The sequence below is a fragment of the Pomacea canaliculata genome, linkage group LG1 (assembly GCF_003073045.1).
Source record: "Pomacea canaliculata isolate SZHN2017 linkage group LG1, ASM307304v1, whole genome shotgun sequence".
In the NCBI taxonomy this organism is placed as follows: domain Eukaryota; kingdom Metazoa; phylum Mollusca; class Gastropoda; order Architaenioglossa; family Ampullariidae; genus Pomacea; species Pomacea canaliculata.
This window is the reverse complement of record NC_037590.1, coordinates 8080989-8099214: the sequence shown is the minus strand read 5'-3', so window position 1 is coordinate 8099214 and position 18226 is coordinate 8080989. Positions and strand designations below refer to the sequence as shown.

General features: G+C 37.3%; 1 protein-coding gene across 1 annotated transcript in view; it reads right to left on the bottom strand.

The window, feature by feature from the left end:
* Window positions 1-18226, bottom strand: part of LOC112553739 (G-protein coupled receptor 98-like) — a 66852-nt gene that overhangs the window by 22425 nt on the left and 26201 nt on the right. Inside the window, 32 exon segments of the mRNA XM_025221157.1 lie at window positions 467-612; window positions 1299-1534; window positions 2234-2428; window positions 2986-3260; window positions 3611-3728; window positions 3907-4074; window positions 4264-4316; window positions 4319-4385; window positions 4616-4855; window positions 5406-5582; window positions 5754-5883; window positions 6146-6317; window positions 6441-6585; window positions 7030-7188; window positions 7725-7920; window positions 8173-8407; window positions 8717-8982; window positions 9423-9703; window positions 9803-9949; window positions 10575-10866; window positions 11179-11363; window positions 12521-12768; window positions 12920-13061; window positions 13587-13731; window positions 14018-14360; window positions 14589-14765; window positions 14968-15067; window positions 15289-15428; window positions 15753-15938; window positions 16379-16504; window positions 16790-17165; window positions 17466-17624. Of these exon segments, the coding sequence (XP_025076942.1) occupies window positions 467-612; window positions 1299-1534; window positions 2234-2428; window positions 2986-3260; window positions 3611-3728; window positions 3907-4074; window positions 4264-4316; window positions 4319-4385; window positions 4616-4855; window positions 5406-5582; window positions 5754-5883; window positions 6146-6317; window positions 6441-6585; window positions 7030-7188; window positions 7725-7920; window positions 8173-8407; window positions 8717-8982; window positions 9423-9703; window positions 9803-9949; window positions 10575-10866; window positions 11179-11363; window positions 12521-12768; window positions 12920-13061; window positions 13587-13731; window positions 14018-14360; window positions 14589-14765; window positions 14968-15067; window positions 15289-15428; window positions 15753-15938; window positions 16379-16504; window positions 16790-17165; window positions 17466-17624 (6025 nt within the window).

The following is an 18226-nucleotide window of genomic DNA, read 5'->3' as shown; positions in this document are numbered from 1 at the left end:
GAGGATAACAAAGACAATGAAAGAGTTCAGACTAAACAAGGACTGTTTGACACCAAAAAATATGTAATGAAGTCTGTAATGAAATATGTAATAAAAAGTTCTTTCATAAATTCTACATTAATTCTACAAATCCATATGCCTACAGTAGCACTGTTTTCACAATAAAAGACATGAGAAATGATAATTATGTATTTGGTTTCTTTCCACGGCCTGTGGTTTCAAGTCTCATCAAGCGTCATCAATGCTTGATTGATTGATTTTGTGGGAAAGTGCTTGCACCTAGGGGTGATTTCACACTGTGAGGAGAAAGAGCGAAGGGGGAAGGAAACTGGAATACAGGTGTGAACAGGTGCCTCATGCAAAAGTGTCTTGATATGAGATCTTAACCAAGGGTCTCTCACTGCAGTGAGTGTTTTAACCACTACACATCCCGGCTTTCCATGATCAACACTATCTGTGTAGTTACCTTTTAAGTCTAGTCCAGCTGTGTCAAACTCAATAATTCCTTCAGCATTGTCATTTTTTTCAATGATAATTTTCGTGAAAGATACAGGTCCTATTCCAGGCAGCATGTCTGGTCGCAGCCCATTCACAATAGTATAGTTATTGTTGCTGCCCACAGAATCATACAATAAAATAATAATAAAAAAAAATCATACAGATAAAATCATTAAATAGAATCATAAGGGTAAAATCATGAAATAAAATTTAAATTTATGCACACCCTCCACTTATCATTCACTGTTAACTACCTGCTGAAAATCCAAAATATGTGAATTCTTTTCTGATTCTTTAATCAAAAGAAAAATGAATGAACTTAAAAAAAATTTTTTGAGGAGAGGAAGATGGTAATGAGGATAATAGAAATAAAGTGCATTTCTCTGTGTGAGGATAAGCTTAAAACACTCAATGTTACTAAAATAAAACAATAGTCACTATAAACAGAAACCCATGCATCAGTAAACAGATGACATTGTGGCAAAGATGAACAAAGTGCATGGATAAAGATGAAGCAGATAAAGATGAGTAGTGAGCAGAAAAGTTTACTTGATTTGTGAAGATATTGTATTTCTGAAAGAAATGAGTTCTGAGACTGGACTTGAAAGCTTCAAATGTGACACTTTGAAGAAAAAGAAGCAGAGTTCCAAATGGTGGGTCTTGAGAAGGAAGGAGCATTTGCAAATAGTCTGAATATATAATCTAGCACATATATATAATCTAATAAATCTACTTATAATTTTTTAAAATATTAAATGTTCTTAAAATGTATTAAATGTACCCAGATATTTGATTCTTACGTTGGACTCAGCAAGGTGACTGAGGTAATGTTAATGAAGAAATCCTCAGGGCCTTCTGGTATGTTATCTTGTATGATTGACACCTGTACAACCTTTGAAGTCATTCCATTCTCAAAGACAATGAAACCTGAGGCAGGATAAAAATCCTGGCCAGATGTGGCAGTTCCAGATGTGGTATTGTAATACACCTGTACCTGACCCACACCTCCTTTGCTACGCAGGACAGTTGCTTGAACCTAAAATCAAAACATGAATGTTATCTTCATGACAACTTCTTACATGATATAAAAAAGTATAATTTGAAACTTAATCCAAGTGCAGCCAAAAAAGACAATTAATCCAGACTATGTTGCAGAGATCCTGTCAATGCTGAAATGATTATAGCAAAACCTTAACAAATTGTATCACTATTGCCTATTATTACATATTTTGCTATTTACACATAAACATGAAATTTTTCTTGTAAATTATCTTTTAGACAACCTGACTATTAGGAGCTCAGGGGCTACAACTGCTCTGTAGCCAAACGAATACTGCCTTGTCAGTGGGGTTAGAAACCGTGGCCGCTAGAGACCCCACTGAACCATGGTGCATTCACACTAGGCCACTATAAAAAGCTGTGCAAAAGAGAACTCAGGAGTTGGGGCACTCAATAAGTGGAAAATGGGGAAGAGGGATAAAAGGGTATCAGAGTACCTGGAGAAAACCCTGACAAACAGGGTCACATACAGAATGTCCTGAGATGAAATCTGAACCCAGGATTTCTCTCTGCAGCAAGATTCTTAACCACTACACTGCCAGGACAACTAACCCTTCTGTCCAGGTAAGCCCCTATAAGCTCCTAACAGTCTAGTAAAGTTAAAGAAAAAACCTCCAGAATTCACCTTTAAATATAAAAAAGATTTATATTAACTAAAACCAGAACAACAACTCACCAATGTCACATCCTCAGATACAGTGACAGTCTGAGGCAAGTCAAATCCAAACAACCCATGTGGATAGTCACTTGCAATGAATACAATTTCTGCAGTTGTGGCTCCTGTTTCAGGGGAGAGAACAGCTCCACCAGAAGCTGAGGTAATCTGCAGACTGTAGCTGGCTCGCAACTCAGGCTCAGTGTCATCACGTGCCTAACAAGACGTAGAATAATAGGATGAGACAGTAGGTAAGGGAGGGCAGCGGAGTTACAGATTATGACAGTTACCAAAATCTTTAAATGCAGTTTATGCAATTTTATTTTCTATTCATTAATAAAGTAAAATGTAACAATTTTGGAAAAAATGCAATGGAGGCAACAACAGTTATTGCTTACTGCATTTTTGCCTTTCTGAATTCCTTGATTTCTATCTAAGCTCTTAAATTTTATTTTTATATTGTTATTTAATGCTATGAGCTCTAATGTACAATGCATGTTGTGGACACTATCATCATTATTCTGTTTGGTCTCATAATTTTTTCATTAAATACTTGTACTTGCACTCACATTGACACTTGCTTTTATTTGTACACATTCTGAGATGAGATGGCGACACCTCCATGAATAAACTATTCATAACATCCTCATAATTTAAACAATCTAGAGAGGTGTATACCATTTTTTTCCATGATAATAAACTACTTTATTAACAACTCTCTTCAATATATATTTCAAATTATGAATTGAATATTCCAGAGTTTAATTTGTTACCTGTAACACTATTGTGGCTGTTTGCTGGAGGTCCAGAAAAGTCACACTGCCCTCAACTTGCATAAATGCTGCCATGTTTCTAGGTGTTAGTGCCCAGGTGATGACGATTTGACCATAGATGCCAGCTGCTCTGGTCAGCACGACATTTGCTGTACCATCATAGGAAGCACTGTATTCCCCTGGCTCCCCAATGAGTACATACCGTGAAGTTGGAAGGATTGAGACGGTCCCACTTGCACCAGGGTCTGCAGCTATGATGATGGTAGCATCTCCCTCTAGAAGTTTTATTTTTAAAATCAGAAAGCACTGTTCACATGAATATCCAAGGCTGATATTGAATACGCATACATCTAGAGAGCTATTATTATCTTCATTCTCCTTTGCAGGACGTTAATGGAGGACAATATTTCAAATTAAAACAAACTTTTGTCTCTAACTCAAAGAAAATGCAAGTAAATTAGATGCAATTTATATTATAGCTTATGGTCTGACTGCTATTTCTTCAAAGGTGTTAGATTTTAACAGGCTGTTTATCTGGCTATTTCTGGTATACTTTCAGTTTTCGTACATCTAATAAATAACAACCAAGTTACCACTTGCTCAAAAAGGAACAGAAAACTAATACCTGTTGGTGAAATGTCAGCATTATTGTCAGAAGACACAAGGGACACAATAAAACTTTCCTCTCCCTCCAAGATGTTATCTGCCTTAGCCTCCAGGACAAGATTCTTCTCAGTTTCACCCTGTACAAACAAATACATATAATGAAAAATACACACATCTAACATAAACACATGCAAAAAATTTTAAAAACTCATCAATTTAAAGAATAAAATTCATTAATTTTGTTTTTAAATTGGCAACCCCAAATTTACAATCTGTTCTTTACTTCTTTCAAATGAAGAAGTCTATTTGTTTTACCTGTATAAACTGTATAATGCCTTCTAGTGGTGGAACAAAGTCATCTTGTGCAGCAGCATTTAGTCGCCACTGCACGTTGACCAGGCCTTGGGCACCCTGCACCCTCTGAATTACTAGCACAGCATAACTCTGGGCATCACTGGGAGTTTGAGGTTCCCTGATTTTCACCTGTCACCAGATTTCAGTAATATTTACACACCCTGAAGATCCTTTATCATACATTTATCATTTATTATTCTCATATTAACAAACATGAAGAAATAATAAAGCTACTGATCAAAGACACAAACAGTAACAAACATGAAGAGTTGAAGTTAGACCAGCAAATTAGTAAACACGATTCAACAAAATACAAACTTCTCTGGTTCCAAATCTGAAGAAGCCAGTGGGAGAATCATTTTTCAGGATGCCAACCGTACAGAAGTCACACTGCCAAGTAGTGCATCTCCAGTAACGCTAATTAGTTTCACACCAAAGGTCTGAAAAAGAGGTCAATATTGATAAGACAATTATGAAGACAACGATCTTTAATTTACAGCTACATTGAGCATTTTTACTACATGGTGTGTATTTATTAATACTTTCTATAACATTAAGGCAACTATAATTGGACAAAAATACATGAAATATTTTTTTTAAATTTAACTGACTTACTTTTAACAAAATCTAAAGAAAGCAGGTGCAAATAAAAGACAAGGAAGGAACTTACCTCCATATCTTCTGGAATCTGATCATCAATGATGACTATGTTAATGCTGGCCGTTTGTTGAGCATTTTGAAAGGCAACAGCACCGCTGGCTGGGCTGAAGTCGAGAATGTTGGCTGTGATTGGCTCCGCCTGCCATGTGACTGTAAGAGTACCAAAGAATCCTACAGACCGCTGCAGCTGAAGGCTGATGGTGTTGTTGCGTCCATATTCTTCATAGGTGTCCACACGTCCCTCCACATTCTGAACATAAAATTGTACTAAAGCTTTTAGACATGATGTCCAACACAAGGCCACTATTGGTCTCATTAATGGTCTCATGGCAAAACATTTTTAGATTATCAAATCTAAATGAACTGAAATATTTTAGAGTTTTTTAACTTTACATGAGTATATATAAGCAAACACTATATGCACATGTGTGGGCATGCACACAGTCACACTAACACACATTCATCTTTATTCTTAGACACAAATGTTTAATTCACTCAAGAATTAGCACTTTTCCCTCAGAATGTAATTTTAATGTGTTATTATAAATGTAATGAAAAATTCACATTCAGGAAAAACCAAAGTGACAGCATGTCAAGCAGTTTAGAAGCAGTACTTCAAAATAGTTTATAATTGTTCAGTAAACTGTCATCCAGTTAAACTGTCAACAGAAACTGACACTGGAATCAAAACATACCATGAAACTTTCATAAGTTTGAAAGACTATGAGAAAAGAGTTTTATCCCTCACAAGGGTTTATGGAGAGAGGAGCTGAAGCACCCAACACAAATACATGACTCACAGTGTTGACATTAAACTGAACCATGCCACGAGCGTTGTCGTTCTCAAGGATAGTGATAGTGGCCACATTTCCAGGCACCTTGATACTGGGCTGAGCAGTGTTGTCGCTGACAGTACCCATCAGCTCAACTGCTGTCAAGTTGACATAGAAGGACTCTGCAGTCTCTGGAATGTTATCCTACACATGAAAATATCAGAATATTATAGCAACAGATGTGCAAAAAGTATTTTTGTATGTGCCACAGCAACACATTGAAGATGTATATTTTGCTGCATTTTTCACAGCAAGCGCTGGTTTCATTTCCTTCCAAGTGTTTTGCACTTTTTCAGGACAACAAAAAATGCACACCTGTTTGATGATAATTTGGACAGTGGCACGTGATGTGTTCACAGGTAGGATGAGTGAGCTCTGAGTGGAGACAAAGTCCTGGCCTGAGATCGCCTGCTGCTCTGGGGGCAGTCCTAAGGCTACAGATGTCCTGTGACAAGCAAACCCACAGCAAGATCTCATGCTAGACATTTAAATAGGCACTTAGGTGGGTTTTTTTAATGAGGTTTACCTCTAGCTAAGGTGAAGCCAAGAATCAATTTCAGAAGTTTTGATAATTTTAATGCATGAGATCATGTGCACACACATACACAAACTCACACACACACACACATACATGTGCATGCACACTGACAAACACAAACTCACACACACACACACTTCTACCTTTGGATCTTTATGACAAAACTTACACATAAGAGACCCTGAGCTGACCCTGCAGTCCCTGGTCCCTGATGACTGTAAGATTGACACTGCTATCAGTCCCCTCAGGCTCAGGTGTGGAGATGCTTGTTGTCTGCCAGGACACCACACCATATGGAGAGTCACTGGCTAGAACTGTCACTGCTGACAAGGTAGCTTCACCTGAGTGGGAAAAAAGGTACTTGGTAGGTAAAAGGTTAGACTTTTTGTACCTTTTATATACAATAAAGGCATTTTAAAAATAGGTGTGTGAATTATAAGGCTATCAGACATTAATGGTTTTACCTAGTTGAGCACCTTGAGAAGACGAACTGCCATGGGTGATTATCTGCGTCAGACGTATGTAGATAGTTTTGGTCATTTCTGGTATGTTGTCATCTCGCACTGTAAGGGAGATGGTGGCCACAGACTGCCCATTTGCAAACTCAACCTATAAGCATATGGTTGGTTGGTTTAGTTGGAAGGTCAGGGATTTCTCACAGAGATGATTCAAACATTAGGGAGGAGAAAACCTGAGTACTCTAAAAAAACCAAACAGCCAGCACTGTGAGCAGATTTTTCCTCCAGAGAGGTAAGTGTGTGTGGCTCAAGATGAGATCTGAACCCAAGAGATTATGATCTTCACTGCAGTGATTTACTGCTATCCTACTGGACCATTCTGACCAGGTCCAAGAAATGAACAGCTTATCAAAATATTAAGCATCTTAGTTACCTTTCTTACCTTTTAGTTTAAGAAAGCCTAATTTGAAAGCAAAAATTATCATTAATACAATAATAGTATTTTAAAATGCTGATGTTTTATCACAATCAATGTAATGATTGTAATTGATGTTATGGAATATTATTTAACTTGGCTAAGGCTGAAGATACATACCGTCCCAGAGAGAGGGGAGATGTCATTCACTCCATTGAGGTCACCAGTGGCCACCCACTGGACTGCTACCTGACCAAAGTAACCGCCCTTTCTAATGACATTTAACTGTATAGTGTTGTCCATTCCAGTCTTTTCTTCTGCAACCACATTCAATGAGTCCTGAAACATATGAGTAGACATTTACAATACAAAACATTTTATTAATCCTTTACAGGAAATTATTTTTGTGCCATGTTAGCATTACATCTGACATCACATGATACCTCAAGTATGACATTAAACGTAAACATACATTTAAAAAAAAGGAAAGACCAGGCTCTCTGGGAACAGAGCCAACTGTATGAGATCCTTCACTCAAAGATGTGTCCTAACCATGATTCAGTTGTATATGTGGATTGCCGCCTGAATAAGAGAATGCAGATATCCTGAGGTTCTGGCTCAGGGGACTCTGCTACTTTGTTACTTTGTGATAATGAAACTGGGGAATGAGATCCACAGTAAGACATGGTGACTATGATGATGATGACAACAATTACAGTTATGAGAATAACAACAATTATGTTATTGGATAAGTGGAGACAGCAAGATCAACAGCTATGGTAATCACATCATAGCAAGTGATTCTTGTTCAATGGTGACAAATGACTTCTGGTGATAATTACAGATAAAATGCACAGATACTCACTGCAGCAAACTGTAACAATGCCATATGCATTGTCATTGGCTAGAATGTTGACTGTCACACTAGCCTGTGGTCCTATTTCAGCTCCACCTGTCGGTGAAATAAGAGTTACAGCAAACGACTCCACGTCTTCTGGCACATCATCTTGCATGACAGCCACTGTGGTATGCAGCGTTGTCTGTCCAGGTTCGAATGTCAGGGTTAACCTCCTGGCAACCATTAGACAGAGTTTCTAACTGAGCAAAAGAGTAGCTTAGCACACAAACTGATAAACATCAGGCTTTCATGACTATAATTACGAAAGGGAGAAAGCTACAGCTGATCAATGATCTGTGTAATAGTGCAGAAAACAAATTTCTGCGATTTATATTCAGCTTCTGAATGAAATATATTTCTACTACCTATTCCAGACAGACACGTGCATGCACACACCCACATTCCCACACACTATTCAATTTTACCTGGGTACAAAATCACTTTGTTCACTGATCTGTGCAATCTGAAATAGGGTAGCATTAGTCTCTGCTGGCAAATCTGCAGCAGCTAGCATGTAAAGAGGAGCTGTGGTCTGCTGAATTGTGATTGGCTGCAAAAGTCGATAGGGGTCACCACTCCATCCACTAACGAAGCGGCTCTGAGTGATGTTCCACTGCATCACCTCAGAGGAACCCACAGAGTTAGCAAGGATCAGCAGAACTGGAATTATACCAATCATGGCAAAGACTTAACAACAGAAAAATAAAATAATGTTAATTTAGATTCCACTTGAAAGGTTCACTTATAACTGCCATTACAAGGAATTGCAATGTGTCATGCTGTAAATATGTCACAGCCATAAAATTATGAAATTTAAAGCAATTGCTGAATTAATAACATTATTATATACCAGAAACACTGCTAGGTATATAACAAAGCCAATGTTAGCCCAGCTGTATAATTCTAACAAAGTATGAAGTCTCACACTTTTCGTTCATAAAACTCATATCTCTTATAGTCTCTCCTTACCAGCGCCATTGTCCATAGTTAGAGTAGCAACGTGCTGTATGTAAGTGGTGTACAGGTCCTGGTGTTGAACAAACACACCAGCATTCGAATCCCAACGGTAAATACGGGATGTATGTTGAGAACTGATTGTATTCTGCTGACTGTTTGCAATGATAAGGTAATGAACATTATTGATGATGACATGTTCCAAATCAACAGCGCCAGCAGTGGGAAGTCTTTGGTGCTGAAGAAAGAATCCATCTGTACCCCGTCTATACACTATTGAACTGAAACATAAATATGACTGGTTTATATGTTCCTCCATCTTCTCCATCAGTCAAAATCTCAAGAGTGATCATCATCACTGGCTAACACAACCATCTCAGAGCATTACCAACATATTTTTGACTACACGCTGGTGACAGCACCCGCCATTTCTCTCGGTTACAAGCTGCAATAGCCATCATAGTTACCACTATCATCATGTAAACATCATCGAATCTTTTCTAACATCAATAATGCCCTACAATGAATGTCAACATCATCACCACCACCATCATCAGTGGCCCATAATCTAAACTTTTCTCTTAACATGTAATGGTGAATATCAATTATAAGCAAGCCAAAACAATTGTCTGCTGATTGAGATTCCTTAAAGGCAGGAAGAAATGTGTTAGTAAATTTTTTAAAATTAAGTTTTAATCTCTATAACAAGAGATGTACTTACTCAGTTTCATAAGAGCCAGTGGTCACATCATAATAATTGGCAAATGCCAAATAGACAACATCATTTATGGTAAAGACCTCAACTGCTTTTGCATACAGGGTTGGCAATCGATAAATTGGATATGCTCCAAACTGCTGTAGACCACTATCCCACCGGTAAATAAAAGAAGAAATGTTTGAGCGGCTGCTGTCATCCACAGAGTTTGAAAATGCCAAAAAGTGGTAATCACCATCCTTGAAATATTTAACATCTGTAGCACCAGATGTTGTTAGTCCCTGAACCTGCAGGCAGACAAGATTGGTTTTAAAAAAGACAATAAATGACTCCTTTAAGAATTAAAGATGGCAGGAGGGTTAGACAACAGATAGAAAACACTTTACCATTTCCACTGTTCCATTGGAATAGAGCCTGTAGACCATAGATTGAATGACTCGTGTCCCTTGCTTGCCACTGTTAGCAATGACAAAATATGTACTGCCTGATATTGTGAAAGTTGTCGCTGCCTGTGCACCATCAGTAGCAAGTGTCTGGAAATACAAAATTACTTGAATGTCATGAATATGTATACATTCACATAGGTCCAAAAGTGCAAAATTACGTGAATCTGTGCATGAGGGAATATGCATTTCAGAAAGTCCAAAAGGAATAAAGTGTGTGAGCATATAACAAGAGGCTAATCATTAGCTAGCTGGCTTCCAAGAATTTTATGAAGCCTTTCACATACAACTGAAGAAATCAAGGATTTTATATAGATTAACATTAACTCCTAGAATGACACTTTTGTGAATAAGCTTCTGATTTTGCTATCAACATGAAAAAGAAGAGACAATGTCATCTTTTATGTTGAAGAAATTTCATGATTTATGATTTGTTATATTTTAAATTTATGGCTATACATCATGGGAGAGAAATTTAGCAAATTGTCAAAAATAAATAAATAATAATAATATACCTTAAGCAATAAACTTATGTCAGGTACACTGTTAACATTAGGAATTATGGCATCATCAGTCTGGAGTTTCTGGATGTTGTCTTCCAAAATATTAAACATGTGATCTTGGCAAACAGCCAGCAGTGAAATGGAGGAAAGTAGTACTCTAAAAGGCGTTTGTGTGAACAAAGGAAAAAGCCAGGGCTTCATCTCTGGCTCACCCTGATGTATGTCAGCTCTCCTTGCCACCTGTACAGAACACTCTGCCCATCCTGCAGGTCTGACTTCCCCACAAGCATCCTCAAATGCTCATTCGCATTAAGTGAAGTTATCATCAGGATGTAAGTGGCTTCCCCTGAGGAAATCTTACACCATGCACTGATTCGGGTAGCTGCAACAGTCTGAATTTCTGCTAGCTCAATGTTGGTGCTGCTGGTCTGAAAGGTTGCTGTACCTGGTACAGTAAGGATGTCAACACTGACGCGACCCACCAAGCCTTTACTTCGCATGACACTGAGGTCAACAGTGCCAACATTCTCTCTACATTTTGTGAAACGTTTGAACTGATGAGAGAAAAATTAAAGCAATGAAAGATAAAGGCATTCACTGAGTTATTTGATATCTTTAATGAATTTACACAAAATTTGCAAGACATTGACAAAAGCTTTAAAAATAATACTTTCAAATTCCACCTCACAAACATTTCAAATTTATCTAGGAATTATCTCTGAGGATTCTAACGGGTACAGAAGCATGAAGCTTGCAGTCAAATAAAAATTAGGAATAAAAGGTAGAAAAGTGTAGGCTTTAGCTACAGAATCTTACCTTGAAAAGGAAGGAAAAATTTGAAATAAGCCGTATGGTGAATCACTAGCAGCAACAACCACAGCTGCTGTTACATTTGTTCCTAGAGTTGCACCGTTGGTTGGTGTCTGCAATTTCATGATAAATTCTTCTGCTGTTTCTGGATCTTCATCATCTACTGCTGACAGTTGTACTACAGCCACACTCTAGTGAGATATGAAAACACAATTAATGGCAAGGCAAGGTGTCATTTGCTACTCACGCATGTTATCTGTCTTACTTCTAGGTGCTTTTGAGACAGGGATAAAAGTGCATACACAGTGACAAATTTCACAATTAAAGTACTATGTTATCAAAGCCACATTTTTATATTACAACTTATACTCATGAAGTACAATGTGAAAAATTAAATCAGCATATCAAAAATAATTCATAATTCTGGATTAAATTTGTTTTTAAAATACCATTTTTAACAGTACAATTCCTTTCATCACGTACTTTCCAGATAGCATAACTATATGAAGTTTTCCTGACTAGCTACAATTAAAGCTATCCACGCCTGATTGGTCAGACCTGACCAATAAACAGGGAGGACACAATTTGACCTTCTTCACCACCCCCATCCCACCTTTGCCAGTGAGTGAGCTCTCCCACACCAGCTTTCCACCTGGCTGAGGAGAAACAAATAGCAGGGAGGCATGAGGGAGCTAGCAAGTCATATCATCTGGTAAGTACTCAAAGAAAGAAATTTTACTATCAAAAGTGCTATTTCTTCTTTGTACTCTACCAGATGACATGACCATATGAAGAATAACCAAAAGGTGGGAGGTGTGGGAAAACAAGAAGAAAAGAGATCTTTGAAGTCTTCCTTACATGTAAGACTCTGTTCTTCTGAGGTAAATGTGCAAAGCCCACACTGGGTCTTGCTGCCTGACTGGGTCGTGTCCTGCCCTTGGCAGTGGAAGCAAGGGGACCTCTTGAGAACCCAATGAAGGCAACCTATTTTTAGACAAGTTCAGCTCTCATCTAGGCCACGTTGTTCTTTCTCTGCATGTGGCATCTCTTTACAGCACTGACTGCCTTGCAATGATACAGCCTTAGTTGCTGGCACCAATTCTCTTTCCCCTCACTGACTGGCAAGGATGGGATGGGGTGAGTTGGTCTAATTGTATTTTCCCAATTTATTGGTCAGGTCTGACCGATCAGGAATGGATAGCTGGAATTGAGTTATCTAGTTGAGATAACTATATATAGTCATGTCATCTGGCACAGAAGGAAGAATAAATATGAATGCACAACTCAAACGTCTCACAAATTATTGCACACAGCATGAATATGTCACAATAGTTCTCATCATCTGCACCTGTCTGTCTTCAAAGACGATGACACCACTAGAAGGAGTGATGTCTACAGTCAGCACATTAAGCTGCGTGGTAATGATGAATGGTACAGTAATCCTGCCATAGATCCCTGGTCCACGTTGTATAGTGACTTCTGCCCTCATGCCTGTCTGGTTGTTCAGTGTTGGCTCCCTTAATTCTAGTTTTAAGCTGCCAGTCTCGAAATTCACCTCCCCTGCTGACCCATCATTGGCCAAGATCGTAACTGTTGCTGAAATAATGTACAGTAAAAACCTCATTTAAAACAGAACACAAAGATGCCAAGACAGTTTCTATGCACATGACTGCCCACAAATGAATTACCAAGCTGCTAGTTTCTAAAATCCTATCTCCAAGAAACCATTCATATTATAAACCAGTACCTCTGGAAAATGAGCTCAGAGTGGCACCATTCTTGGGATTTGTTAAAACAACTTCAAACTGTTCATTAGGTTCTGGAATGTTGTCATTGACAATGTTGATGACGATATTCTTTTGGCTTACTCCAGGGGCAAACACAAGTTCCTGCATAGAACATATTTTAGAATCTTAATGAAAGTTAGCCATGACCAACATGTCTAATACTCAAATCATTTGACACATTCAGCATATGATCAGGACCTGAGAAAATGAATGGCAAATCTGAAGATGAGCTTCTACTGCTATGTGCAGAGAAAGGTCGAGGGACCCAGTAACTGTGGAATCTTATATTGTGCCAGCAGTCCAACAACCACACCTTCTTATACTTTAGGATTTGCACTGCTTTACTATAGCAGGAATCATTATTTTGGTAGTGCCTTCATCCAACTTTTAATCTATTATTTAGCTATAAAAAGAGGCCTTTTAATTGTAGATAAAAGGATTTAGTCTCTAAATTTACTCTAAAAATGTTTGATACATGTCAAGAATGGAACAACTATTAAGCTGAGAATACATGAATTTTAAATAAAGGCCAACATCAATAATTATGCTGTGAAAGGAATCAACATGCTCTTCACTCCTTCCTCTTCACAAAAAAAAAAAAAAAAAAAAAAAAAGAAAAATACTGACCCCTGATGCCAAGATGTAGTCTGTCCCACTGATGGCGCCATCAGTGAGATTCTGTGAGTAATACATAACTGACACTTCCCCATAGGTGCCTTGCATCCTCATGACACTCAGGGACAGAACTGGTGAGACTTCATCCACAATTACACTGTCAATAGAGAGAGTCAAGATTTTATTCATCACTAGCTTAAAAACAAAACAGAACACATGTCTATCACAAAATCAATGTTAAATGAAGTGTAGAAGAATATATTTGACTCATAAAATATGGTGTGAAAATGAATTGCATTGATGAATAATGGTAGTGAAATGACTACAAAAGATCAAGCATAGTATTTTTAAACAAATGTTTTCAGTTAGCATTTATCAGACTTTTCACATATTAAAATTTCTGGTAGTGCAAGTGGCAACCGAATACGAAAAATAATGATTACCTTCTGGAATCTGTAGCAAACATAATGACACCTTGCACACCATCATTGGCATTAATTCTGACCTCAGCAGTTGTTCCCTCACTGGAAAGTCGTGGGGGAGACATTTCATCCAATGACCCAACCAAACTGACAGATGACAATTTTACCAAAAAAACCTCATCAATTTCTGGAAGAAGATCATCAATGATTATGATGTTGATGGAGGCTGATGTGACCCCATTAGCAAGGTCCACGAAACTGTTGTTAGAGGCAACAAAATCTTGACCAGGACTAGCCAGATTGAGGTCTGGACTCAGTGTTGATACTATTCCCTGCACAACTTGGTAGGCCACACGTACAGTACCTGATCACACACACACATACATACACTCTGTAAGATCCTCTAAAAGTAAAGTATGATATAAAGGAAAACAAGAAAGGTAAATTAAATTTGGACAAGTCTTGAAGAATGATTTTTTTAAAAATACAAATTGAAAACAGGTTTTTAAGTCTGAAAAATTCTCAATCAACATTTATTTTCCTTTCTAAATTGCCATTAGAATATTTTACCAACAAATATTGTCATACTTACCAAAGGCACCAAATTTGCGAATCACCTGCAGTGTTACATTAGCATTCTCAGCAGTGTCAACAGAAAGGGAAGAAGATGCAAACTGGAAGACACCATGAGGGTCGTTGTTGCCAGCAATGGTGATCTGAACTGTGCCCAGCTGATGATTAATAGCAGCCGCTCCAGCTGCACTCACACCTGTGCAACACCAGTTTTCATATTTTGCAAATGAATCTTTCTAGAAGTAAATATTTGGGATTCATCTGCCTATTTGATGACTATATACATTTAAATCCTTGATTCTAAACTAGAATGTTCTTAGCAATCTATTTCTTTAATTTCCAATTTACTGACCTCAACATTTTTGAAACTTCAAAAGTAAAATATCTTGGCTATTTACCCTTAGTGGAGATATTTGTTAAAATCAGTTGATATTCTTGACTCAATTTTGGTAGGTCATTCGAAATAACTGCCACTTCAAGAGTCTTCTGCCCCTCTCCCTGTAAAAGTAATGATTGAAAAGATCAAAGATTTTCAGGAAAACATTCTCTAAATGTGATATCAAATTAGCTAATGAAAATACACAAAACAAAGTCCTGGAGGCTTCTGTGGTATCCTAGAGTGATCTATTTACAAAAAGTCTAGATGGTAGTAACTCAAAGCTAATATAAGAGATAAAATAGTATTTTGAATTAAAACAGATACAGATGAAGACACCAACAGGCAGAAATGTGAGATTTCCAGCAGTGGCTTGGAAGACAAGTTGAGGAGACAATCCACTGAGATCTGTAATAACCCAGTTAATTGTGACTGTACCCAACAGTGACAAGGTGCGCTGAACACCTACGGAAATTTTGTCACCTGCAAAAAATAAGACAAGATGTCGTCATGTTAGAAGACAAGTTCAGCAACTCAGTTTCACATCAAATCTTTGATGAGTAGCTTCAGAAAGAAAATGTTCCAGAGCAAAGGCCTGTATGTTAGGCTTAGCGAAGGCAGTGTCAATCAGCATCTTTATTCTTTTGCCACAGGAAAGTTCACCCTTCAAAAGGATAATTCTTCTCTCTCTCTCTCTCGCACACACACACAAAAGTGAATAATATATAGCAGTTTTTAATGAAGATTTGTTTTATCAACAACTTGAACAGTGAGAAATATTAAAGAAAAAAGACTTCTATAACCTACCTTCTTTGGCAAGTACAGATGTTGTATTGAAACCAAAGATGCCTGCGACATTGTCATTGGCCAGGATAATAATGGCTATGTGATCATATGCAGAGACAGTGGCGCCACCTCTTGGGTCGGTTAGCTGTATGATAAAACTCTCATCATTTTCTGGCAAATTGTCATCCAGGATTGTGACTGTCACAACTGCCAAGAAAGAAAAAGCAATACAAGTATTATACAAAAAAACTGTAAATCCAGATATATCCTGATCAGTGAGGATCAATCCTCATTTTATTAACAACTCAGACTAAATTTCTCTGCACTGTATTAGGCAAAAATCTTTTCCATAGTGTTTTTTCTTATTTCAGAAATCTAACTTTTCCTTGTTTCAGACAAATGTACCAACAAATTTATCACCAATGTTATAAACAATGACAAATGTTTCTGTCCCTGATACATCTGTAGTATCTGATGCATCTGACTCAAAAGTCAAGAGCCCACCATTTTTTCTGGCCACAGCATGCTTTCAATGATTCTTTATCTAACATGCAATTAACGAGTCAAAAGGGAATTTCTTTTCACCCATAAGGTTTCAGTCATTCATTTAGTTTTCAATCCCTGTGTAAGATCGACTCTGCACTTACTTCTACGAGTTTGCCCAGGACTGAATGTTAATGTTGCACCATCAGCCACAAAGTCACTGCCATACGTGGCTGTGCTTCCAGTCATATTTACCTCCCATCTTATGGAAACCTCACCTATACTGCCTCCTGACAAGCAAGACAATAGTAAAATCTTTCAGAATATATCTACAGCAGTACTTGATAATGTTGGTATCAAACAACATATACTAGTTGCTAAAATTACTGCACACTGAGACAGTAAGTCAATACCTTAAGGTTAAAAAAAATTTTAAGCAAAGTGTATGAATTTTTTTTCAGGAAACCACACTCTTTGTATGCGTCTTCATTGCAAAAAAAAACAAAAAAAAACAACAACAACAAAAAAAAAAACCCTACATCAGTAATCATTAATATTTTTAAATGTTTATTTACCTTCTCTTGTCACAATTATGTCCACTGACAATCTGTTCTGTTCTTCAACAGAAACTGTTTTCCCTTCTCTGTTTGCAGTAGGAATATCACTGTATATGCTAAATGCTCCATTAGCATTATCATTGGTTCGAATAGTCACAGTGGCTGATGACTGTTTCCCAAGCTGAGGATATCCAGCTGTTACAGCAACAGAATCATTGACTTCTACTCTGAGCAGATGAACCAAGAATTTTTCATCAAGCTCTGGGAGAACATCATCAACAATTGTTACAGGAATTTGTCCAGTATTGTTACCATCCTGAATCATGATGGAGCCACCCGTAACACTGACATAATCTTCACCTGCCTTGGCGGCTCTAGACAGTATTCGTTGAACCTAAGAATAAAGTAGTTAAATAGGTGATCAAATACAGCAGTAGTGATGATGATAATACTAAAATTAATGTTGATGACAGTGATTGTGTGATGATGGTGGTGGTGAACAGGTGAACTGCAGTGCTAATGATAATAAATTATCAAAGTTTATTATTATGAGCATAATAATATGATGGAACAGAACTTTATCTACGAGCACAAAACCTTTAAAAAAATGTTTGCCAACTATGATGTCATGTCCTAAAATCAATGACTAAATGAGGGTACACGGATTTAAAAATAAGTGACAGAAAAAGCTTACCATCTCTGTGTTCTTTATGTAGTAAGACATATTTGTAATAGGTACAATCTCAGACTCTGGGGCAATATCTGTAAACCATGCACACAGGAAACCATCCTGTGTGTTGCTAACGTGAAAAGACTGGCATGCCTCTGTGCCCAAGCATACTGATGAGCAGGTCTAGAGGGGAAAAAGAAACAAACATCTGTTTTGTACTAACATGAAGCAGAGGTATACTGCAGAAAGAAATGTATTTTTTTTAGATTATATTAGATTAGAAAACTTATTGCTATTAAACCAACATTAAGAAAGAATTATTTTTGTGTCATAAACAAATTAATTCCAGATTTGATGCTCTGAAACAGAAGAATATCTACCCAGTCCAAAATAAAAGATTCTTTTTAAAAGCTAGCGGAATAAGGCAGAGGCTTGATTGCGTCCAGTGTAATAATCAATGTACATTATAATAAAAACAGCAAAGAACAAAACCTTAAACTTTATTTTACATACATAAAGATAAAAAAAAAAAAAAATGGCAAGTCTGATGTAAAAATGTTACTGAAGAAAAGAAATAGTAGATTAGGCATAAACTTGTTAGATATGGATCATGCCAACAAAATAACAAACTAAAATGGAACAATATCAAATACAACATAAGCATAAATATAAAATTGACAGATCGAATAAACGATAGCATACTGCATCATAAAGACAACAAAAAAGTATGCAAGTATGCATTAAAATGAGAACCCCACACAAAATATTACCATGGTTTCACCCAA